The sequence below is a fragment of the Oncorhynchus masou genome, chromosome 15 (assembly GCF_036934945.1).
Source record: "Oncorhynchus masou masou isolate Uvic2021 chromosome 15, UVic_Omas_1.1, whole genome shotgun sequence".
NCBI classification, from domain to species: Eukaryota; Metazoa; Chordata; class Actinopteri; order Salmoniformes; family Salmonidae; genus Oncorhynchus; species Oncorhynchus masou.
This window is the reverse complement of record NC_088226.1, coordinates 63124636-63134959: the sequence shown is the minus strand read 5'-3', so window position 1 is coordinate 63134959 and position 10324 is coordinate 63124636. Positions and strand designations below refer to the sequence as shown.

General features: G+C 41.7%; 1 protein-coding gene across 1 annotated transcript in view; it reads left to right on the top strand.

Annotated features, from left to right (window-relative positions):
• Window positions 1-1448: 1448 nt before the first annotated feature.
• Window positions 1449-10324, top strand: part of LOC135556628 (chemokine-like protein TAFA-5) — a 123167-nt gene continuing 114291 nt past the window's right edge. The window contains exon 1 of the mRNA XM_064989983.1: window positions 1449-1744. Coding sequence (XP_064846055.1) covers window positions 1633-1744 — 112 coding nt within the window. The 5' untranslated portion in view covers window positions 1449-1632. The remainder of the gene's footprint in view (window positions 1745-10324) is intronic.

The following is a 10324-nucleotide window of genomic DNA, read 5'->3' as shown; positions in this document are numbered from 1 at the left end:
AGAACGTGACAGAAACAGACGCCTCTCAAGTCCTCATCTGCAGCTTCATTAAATAGTACCCGCAAAACACCAGTCTCAACATCAACAGTGAAGAGGCGACTCCGGGATAAAAAGTGTTTAAAAAATATATATGATTTAACCAGGTAGGCTAGTTGAGAACAAGTTCTCATTTGCAACTGCGACCTGGCCAAGATAAAGTAAAGCAGTTTGACACATACAACAACAGAACTACACATGGAGTAAACAAACATACAATCAATAATAAAGTAGAAAAAGTCTATATACAACATGTGCAAATGAGGTGAGATAAGGGAGATAAGGCAATAAATAGACCATGGTGGCGAATTCATTACAATATAGTAATTAAACACTGGAGTGGTGGAATGTGCAGAAGATGAATGTCCAAGTAACAGGGCAGACGTTTTTTAGAATCCCAGAATGTAGCTTTGTGTTTCCAAACTCTCACTGGGTATAGAAATGTGTGAGTACAAGATGTGCTCGATAGAGCCAAACGTATTAGACTTGTATGGGATGGTGTGATACTCGCTGTGTGATTGACTCTCTCCGTAAACAGCTAGCTAGTATAATATCCTACTATACAGCAGCTGAAGAATCTAACACTGTAAAAGTGAGAAAAAAATCGATAATGTAATAGTTGCTGGTTGAAAATACAAGCTACACAGGACATTCCAATCAGCAGGTTTCGCATGGGTGGAGTTTGGTTTGCCTGGTGACATCACCATGTGGTAAAAGTTAATAGACCAATAACAAAGAGTTTGAAACCTCTGCCAATAACAACACATTTCAGTTTACATATCCCTCCCATTAGGCCCCTCCGCTCTGGTGGATTGATTCACATGTTGAGTCCCTCCAGGATTTGTTGGGATATTTGCTGGCATAAAATGCTTTGTTTTTCTGGGGGAATTCTGACTTTTTCCCTGGTAATATGATTTTTGTCCAATTTGTCTCGAAAATGCGCTGACGAGGGTCACTGGGAAAAGTTTGTAGACGTGTGGCTTGATTAAACCATATAATACGCTATTATGTGCGGTGATTGGTTGAAATTGCTAGCGCTCCTTTTGTACTGCGGTGATGGGTCAGTCATTCGATAATTGCGATGTCTTGACTGTCCCCAATGTTGCCTGCATGTGCCTGGAGTCAAAACGCCCCCGAGACCGCTTGAAGGAAGCAGACAATTGAGCAGTATCTGAAAAAGCGTGACCCCCAAGTTTCAGATTGTCTTATAGCCCCAAGTGTGTGGCATGAGGTTGCGCGAACATTTCTCCCTCTATTTTTGGGAAATGTCAACGACCTGCTTTGAATTCTTAGAATTCATTGAATCCATTCTCAGAGAACAAGGATACGTATAACACGTAGCTTCATGTCTGATTCGTAATTGGATCATATCCTATTTAAATAATATGTACTATTGAAACGGACATCCACCAGGCACCAGACAGCATTCCTTTTCACAGTGCATTAGCCTACGCCCGGACACCGGGGTTTATCTTGGACTAGCACACTCTGGAGATGTCTTTTTTTGGGATTACTCGTGGCGAGAGGCGCTCCCATCGAGCGCGACCTGGCTGGTGAATTGTTCAATTTCTTTCGCTACGGGTTAACTGAAACTCAATGGCTTCGTCTCGTAAACTGGGTCGGCGGAGAAATGTCACTACCTGGCCAAGAATGTCTTCAACTTTCTGGGCTGCGGTGCTACTGACCAGTCTGCTCATAATATACTGCGGTAAGGAATGGACAGTTTCAGTAGGTTATAACTGCGCACTTGCCGGTGTTGCTGCTTTAAGTGTGTTTTTATGGGATTTATGTCGATAATGGTTTTTGATTAGCTGATTATTGCCTTGGATAGAATGTATGCAGATTGTGTATGTTAACAATTTAGATGGTAGAGATGAAGATTGAATGTCTTCAACGCTGCAACATCAGCTCAATGGAAACATGTGTAGAGTTGCAGACAATTAGTTTAACAACAGCAGCATTTTCTCTACGCTAATAGACTATATTATAGTTTACACTTCCTCATGAAAAAAACGCTTTTTTCCCACGTTTTTCTTCTTGATAGCGTATGATGAGGGTCGCCGGTTTGCCTGGGCGGGCGTCCCTGGTCAAGAAAAGTTTGAAAACTCCTGGCCTTTCGTCGTTTGCTGTCCGCAGCACTAGTACTGAAAGGTGCCCTGCGGAAAATTCTCCCCACGTCCAAACCTGATTTACATTGTCAGCACCAGCTCACGATTCCTCCTGTTCAGCTGAGCGTGCAGTGTTTAGGAACAGCAGACACTCAAATACAATTCGTTGTCACGCATCCTTCCTGCAACAAAACGATTAACTTTGTTGTAAAAGTAATAAACCATATAGTGCACCATGAAGGAGTAAACCCAGCGCGAAACGTGCTGTAGTCCTATACAAATTGATAGCCTGTACGCAGTGGTTTTGAAATGTCACCGTTTTTTACTTTGTGAAAATTCTGACTATGGCAAGCAAACTGAAGAAAAGTGTATATTGGTATGTCCTAAGACAGAAATATACTTCCAAAATGTGGGTCTCCTCCAACCTCTCTCTCTCTCCTTTCAAATCAATTCAAGGTCAGGGCTCTGTGCAGGCTAGTCAAGTTCTTCCACACCGATCTTGACAAACCATTTGTGTATGGAACTCGCTTTGTGCACAGGGGCTTTGTCATGCTGAAACAGGAAAGGACCGTCCCGAAACTGTAGTGGGCTCCCGAGTTGCACGGCGGTCGAAAGCACTGCCTCTCAGTGCTAGAGGCGTCACTACAGACCCTGGTTTGATTCCAGATTGTATCACAACCGGACGTGATTGGAAGTCCCATAGGACGGAGCACAATAGGCCCAGCGCCATCTGGGTTAGGGTTTGGCCGGGGGAGGCCGTCATTGCAAATAAGAATTTGTTCTTAACTGACTTGCCTAGTTAAATAAAAATAGTCTAGAATGTATTGTATGCTGTAGCCTTAACATTTCCCTTCACTAGAACTAAGGGGTCTAGCCAGAACCATGAAGAACAGCACCTGACCATTGTAAGTCGCTCTGGATAAGAGCGTCTGCTAAATGACTTAAATGTAATGTAATGATTCCTCCTTCACCAAACGTTATAGTTGCCACTGCATTCGGGTAGGCAGTGTTTTTTTTCCTGCCATCCTCCAAATCCAGATTTGTCCATTGGACTGTTAGATGGTGAAGCGTGATTCATCACTCCAGAGAACGCGTTTCCACTGCTCCAACGCTTGGAATTGCGCATGTTGATCTTAGGCTGCTCGGCCATGAAAACCCATTTCATGTAGCTCCCGATGGACAGTTCTTGTTGCTTCCAGAGGCAGTTTGGAACTCGGTAGTGAGTGTTGCAAACGAGGACAGACAATTTTTTTACACACATCAGCAGTCGGCAATCCCGTTCTGTGAGTCTTTTGTTTAGAGATGTATCTACAGTGGGGCAAAAAAATTATTTAGTCAGCCAACAATTGAAAGTTCTCCCACTTAATAACATGAGAGGCCTGTAATTTTCATCATAGCTTCAACTATGACAGACAAAATGAGAAGAAAAAATTCCAGAAAATCACATTGTAGGATATTTTATTAATTTATTTGCAAATTATGGTGGGAAATAAGTATTTGGTCAATAATAAAAGTTTATCTCAATACTTTATTATATACCCTTTGTTGGCAATGACAGAGGTCAAATGTTTTCTGTAAGTCTTCACAAGGTTTTCACACACTGTTGCTGGTATTTTGGCCCATTCCTCCATGCAGATCTCCTCTAGAGCTGTGATGTTTTGGGGCTGTTGCTGGGCAACACGGACTTTCAACTCCCTCCAAAGACTTTCTATGGGGTTGAGATCTGGAGACTGGCTAGGCCACTCCAGGACCTTGAAATGCTTCTTACGAAGCCACTCCTTCGTTGCCCGGGCGGTGTGTTTGGGATCATTGTCATGCTGAAAGACCCAGCCACGTTTCATCTTCAATGCCCTTGCTGATGGAATGAGGTTTTCACTCAAAATCTCACGATACGTGTTCCCATTCATTCTTTCCTTTACACGGATAAGTCGTCCTGGTCCCTTTGCAGAAAAACAGCCACAAAGCATGATGTTTTCACCCCCATGCTTCACAGTAGGTATGGTGTTCTTTGGGTGCAACTCAGCATTCTTTGTCCTCCAAACACAACGAGTTGAGTTTTTACCAAAAAGTTATATTTTGGTTTCATCTGACCATACGACATTCTCCCAAGCTTCTTCTGGATCATCCAAATGCTCTCTAGCTAACTTCAGATGGGCCTGGACATGTACTTGCTTAAGCAGGGGGACACGTTTGGCACTGCAGGATTTGAGCCCCTGGCTGCGTAGTGTGTTACTGATGGTAGGCTTTGTTACTTTGCTCTCTGCAGGTCATTCACTAGGTCCCCCGTGTGGTTCTGGGATTTTTGCTCACCGTTCTTGTGATCATTTTGACCGCATGGGGTGAGATCCTGTGTGGAGCCCCAGTTCGAGGGAGATTATCAGTGGTCTTGTATGTCTTCCATTTCCTAATAATTGCTCCCAAGCTGCTTACCTATTGCAGATTCAGTCTTCCCAACCTGGCGCAGGTCTACAATTTTGTTTCTGGTGTCCTTTGACACCTCTTTGGTCTTTGGCCATAGTGGAGTTTTGAGTGTGACTGTTTTGAGGTTGTAGACAGGTGTCTTTTATACTGGTATAACAAGCTCAAACAGGTACCATTAATACAGGTAACGTGTGGAGGACAGATGAGCCTCTTAAAGAAGTTGTTACAGGTCTGTGAGAGCCAGAAATCTTGCTTGTTTGTAGGTGACGAAATACTTATTTTCCACCATAATTTACAAATAAATTCATTAAAAATCCTGGAATGTGATTTTCTCTTTTTTTTTTTTTCTTCTCATTTTGTCTGTCATAGTTGAAGTGTACCTATGATGAAAAGTACAGGCCTCTCATCTTTTTAAGTGGGAGAACTTGCACAATTGGTGGCTGACTAAATACTTTTTTTGCCCCACTGTAGCTAGCTAAACAATGAACCATAATTTCAACCCATACAGTACAAACGGATTGTTATAGCTGGCCACCATGCATGAAATGATGTGGTATGAATCTGCAGGTAGCTAAAGCTAACCAACTAGTTTCAATGTTAGCAAGCTAACTTTAGGTTATAACTAGCAATGTATATAGTTTCTACTACACAGATCATGCACATAACGATAGCTAGTGTGCCAGCAAGCTAACATTTGCTAGCTATCTAAAAGTACGCTTTAACTTGCAATGAAAACAACCTTCTGACAAAATTAGAAATGTATAATATCTGAAAATGTAGCTAGACTCATACTGTATACATGGATGAACGCTTCATGGCAGACTGGGACCACTTTAGCTAAGTAAGACATCCTGTGTCGCTTCCGTTTTGTTTGTAGCTACAGCTTGTTTGGCCCATTGTGTCAAGTCGCTCCGGTTCACACTGACAGAAAGTGCTGAAAGTAGTCCATCACAACTTTTTCCACTGATCTTTGTCGATAGCATCTGCTAAATTCAGGGCAGCAATGTTGTTGAGAGCAGTAGCAACAATTTTGCAGTTCTCCATGGCTAACCAATCTGAACAGACCAATCATGGCAGACCAATCTGAACTCATCGCTTGGCATGTCCAGCCCATCTGTTATCTCAGTCATGGCTAATGGGAAGGTTCCTAACGTTTTTTCTGTGGCTAAACCAACTAGGATCATCATTTAGCTATTTTATTTGTATTTATGGGTGGCATACAAGTATGGTATTAAGGTACATGAAAGTTCACATGTTCCCAAAGACATTTCAGCCCCAAAACTTTTTTGTTTTGCCTCACCTGTGAAGTAGTGTTGTGCGACATATGCCTAGCTTCCTGAAATGGGTCACATATGGTCATCCATTTGGCAGGAGGTTAGAAAGTACAGCTTTGTTTCCTCCATATCTCTCTCTCTCTCGCTTCTTCTCTCTCTGAATTCTGTTAGTTGCACACCTTCTCTTGTCCTTGTGGTTTTTTTCAGTGGGAATTGGAGATCTTGATGCATCACTTCACAGCAAAAAAGGAGAACACAAGTCAATATCACAGGATGGTGGTACCAGGCAGTCATTTTAGGGGCTGTAACTGGATTTATTTTTGCAAAACATAATGCAACATTTTTCCATTAGGCACCAATGCCGCAACACCACAGTGTAGTATCAATGTGTTGTCCATGCACAAGGAATAGGAAATCAGTGGCATTGTTTGATTGACATAGGTTTGTATTCAGTATGGCCCTTAGATCTTGATTGGTATTTTGGGGATATGGCTTTGATTAGGAAGGAATCCAGTGGATTTGACCCTCCCATTTTAACACACAATCAATAATGTCTTGGTCAAAACACAAGGGCTTCTCTACCTATTCAGGCCACTGGCCTTAGGCTGATATACACAAACCTTGATGTATGTAAAATTGATGGCACCTTTAACAAGACTCTGAGAAAATTATGTTTGTGGGTTATGTCAGTTATGCAAGAATATTGAAGAGTTTATTTCCGAAACATTATATCCACCACTCTTTCACATTTGTGTTTTTTCATCAGAAATGATTGCTTATGGGTAGGGTTGGTCCTGTAAGTCACTCTGGATAAGAGCGTCTGCTGAATTACTGAAATGTAAATGTTTCAAAATTCTGTGAATTTTGAAACCCTACTTACCTTCATGTTTGTAAAATACTGTATGACTGTTCTCTGATTTTTCTTTTTTAAATAAGAGAACGTTTTTTTTTGCTAGCAATGATCAACAACCAATTTGGCAGAGCTGTAATAGGCCTGGGCGATTTTGAAATAATACAAATTCAAAATTTGCTTTATGAGTAGGGCATGACCCTAGGGGGTAACACATATAAATATAAAAGGATGTGGACACTGCTATTTCAGCCACACCCGTTGATGACCAAGGTATAAAATCGAGCACACAGCCATGCAATCTCCACAGACAAACATTGGCAGTAGAATGGTCTTACTGAACAGCTCAGTAACTTTCAATGTGGCACCGTCATTGGATGCCACTTTTCCAAATCGTCAGTTAATCAAATTGCCCTGCTAGAGCTGCCCCGGTCAACTGTAAGTGCTGTTATTGTGACGTGGAAACGTATTGGTGCAACAACGGCTCAGCCATGAAGTGGTAGGTCACACAAGCTCACAGAATAGGACCGCCAAGTGCTGAAGTGTGTAGTGTGTAAAAAATCGTCTGTCCTTGATTACAACACTCACTACCGAGTTCCAAACTGCCTCTGGAAGCAATGTCAGCACAATAACTGTTAATCGGGAGCTTGGGTTTCCATGGCCAAGCAGCTGCACACAAGCCTAAGATCACCATGCGCAATGCCAAGCGTCGGTTGGAGTGGTGTAAAGCTCGCCACCCTTGGATTCTGGAGTAGTGGAAACACTTTCTCTGGATCACGCTTCACCATCTGGCAGTTTGACAGACAAATCTGGTTTTGACGGATGCCAGGAGAACGCTACCTGCCTAAATGCATAGTGCCAACTGTAAAGTTTGGTGGAGGATAAATAATTGTCTGGGACTGTTCTTAATTGACTTGCTTAGTTAAATAAAAAAGACATTTTAAAAAGTAGCGAAGTAAACTATAAAATGGACGTTACACACGGCATATCACATTTAACGATCCAAACTTTGAAAAACTGTTATAGAAGATAAAGTAAATGCCCAAACCGGTCAGTGCATCAATACGGTATATCATAAAATACCGTATACCGCCCAGACCTAACATGTATTGACTCAGGGGGTTGAATACTTATGTAATCAAGTTATATGAGGGGGGTTTTCTCATAAATTCTAACATCTGTAAAAAAAAAATCCACTTTGACATTACAAAGTATTTTGTGTAGACGGTTGACAAAAAAATGACAGTTCAATCTTTTTGAATCCCACTTTGTAAACACAACAAAATGTGGAAAGAGTAAAGTGGTTTGATTACTTTCTGGAGGCACTGTATAGCGATTTGGAATTGAACTCTTGATATCAAGACTATCAATGGAAGCTACCCACATTGCCAGACTACCGCCAGCCTGATAACGCTGTACCTTATACCCTGTGGTATATGCTGTCAGCGCAGTAAATGGGGAGAGTGAAAGGGCTGTTATGTTCTGTTAGGTTGGTGGGTCAAAATGGATAGGTGTATGTGGATCATTTTCTGAAAGCATGAAAAGCTGCCTGAAAGCATAAGCACCTGTGCTCTGTTTGAGATGATTTTAGCCACTACTCCCTAAATGGCACTGAAAATAATCTCATCCATGAGACCTGTCATTATGGAGCAAGACCACACACACACACTCCACCTCTTCCCCTTACAATGCATTTCCTTGTTACTCATTATTTTTGCTCTGAAAAGCATTGGGAGGACTGGCAGCTTGTTAGTGAGAAGGGTTGCATTGATTTCAGTGACTCATGCAGTAGATGTGACCTGATATCAGTTTACTACGTTCCTGGCTTTCAGAACCTCAGTCAATTTGGAGTTGTGTGTGTGCGTGTACTCTGGTAGGTCTGCATAGCTCCCTTCTGTCTCTCTCCCTCTTTCTCGCTATCTCCACACACACACACACACACACACACACACACACACACACACACAGAGGGGCAGAGTAAGACAGCGAGTGGGAGAGAATGTGATTAGAAAGTAGATGAGTCTAATCTAATTACAAAGTCATTTGCATGAATGGTGTCAGGCTAAGGTCGCAGCTGTCCTTATTAGGTCTTGAGTGTGATGTGACAATGGCCACGGATTAAGAATATTAGATTTTAAACATTAGACAAGCTTGGCATTGTGGCCTTCTATTGTGTGCTGGCTCCCTCCCCTGGTTGCTACCTGTCATGCAATCTTATTATTCCATTGTGTTCTAATCAATCATGTTAGCGGCACTGGGGGACCTGCATTTGTTTTAGATTCGGAACCTGATGACGTCGGATAAGGCAGTTCTGTCATAAATCTAGCTTTTCTGCAGGACATATTTCTACATTGGGACCCACAATGAATGGAAATTGAAACCCATATGGCTTATGTTGCTCTGGCTTTATGACATCATTGTGTTATAATTTCTGTCCTTATCCTGCCACATGTCTAGTACTGAATTAGTCCCAATACTCTAAAATTGCTTGCTTAATTAATTTTATTTCTCAGTTCAGTCAGTTACTTCCATGCGGGCGCAATCTCATTGGTTCTCTGAAATCAGAGAAAAAAGCTCTCACCATACAATGATCATAAGCCTCATGAGGAAATTAAACAGGATGTACAGAATCACCATTGTCAGGCAGGGGCGTCACCTGAGTTTCATAACATTCTGAAGACCAGGGGCTGAGAGGCTCGTGTTGTGACACAACACAATCCACAGCATTTTATAAAAATAAGCTATTGATACTCTGTGGCTAAATTATGCTCTCTGGTGTAGTATTTTCAATGATTTAACTAATTAACAAGAGAAGACTAATTATATAATTTGGCAAATATATTTCAATTTATCTGCAGCACTTCCTGCACCCCTTCCTGCTGCTACGTTTTCGTCCATGCTCTGTGCTCTCCCCAAGGCCAAATAAACACTTCTCCTTACTAACTCAATGGATTGTATTCAGGAACCCTACATGAGGCTATCTATCAGCAAGTAGCCTTTAGAGTAAATTCAGTAAGTCAATGAACACACATGATTATAATTGTGGATGACTTCACATCTGATTATAATTGTGGATGACTTCGGGAGGTTCACATAACTAGGAGTCTATGAACTAACTAAGCGGCACATTCAGTTGACAAAAACATATTTGTTTTACTTAATTGCAGCAGCGCAAAAGATTCAAAGGTTGACCAAAAATCATTCGGGGCAGAGCCAGTTCCTGGTGACATGTTGGATTGTTTTTATTTCACACCTGGCAAAGGGCTGGAAAATGGCAATAATATATGTGACTTGTTTCCTGAAACTCTGCATATGTCGCGCATCACTATTTCACAGGAGAGCTATTTGAATGTAAACGATTTTGTTTGTCTAAATGTGTTTCTTTTTGGCAGAAATGCCTTTTGGAACATGTGAACTTTCATGTGCCTTAATAACAAATGTGTATGCCATCTGTAAATACGAATACATTAATACATTATGAGCCTAGTTGGTTTAGCCACAGAAAAAAACAGGAACCTTCCCCCTAGCCATGATTGGCTGAGATAATGAGTGGGCTCAACATGCCAAGAGATGAGTTCAGATTGGTCTGCTACGTAGCACGCTACTGTATATATTATGAGCTGGTCAGTATGTGT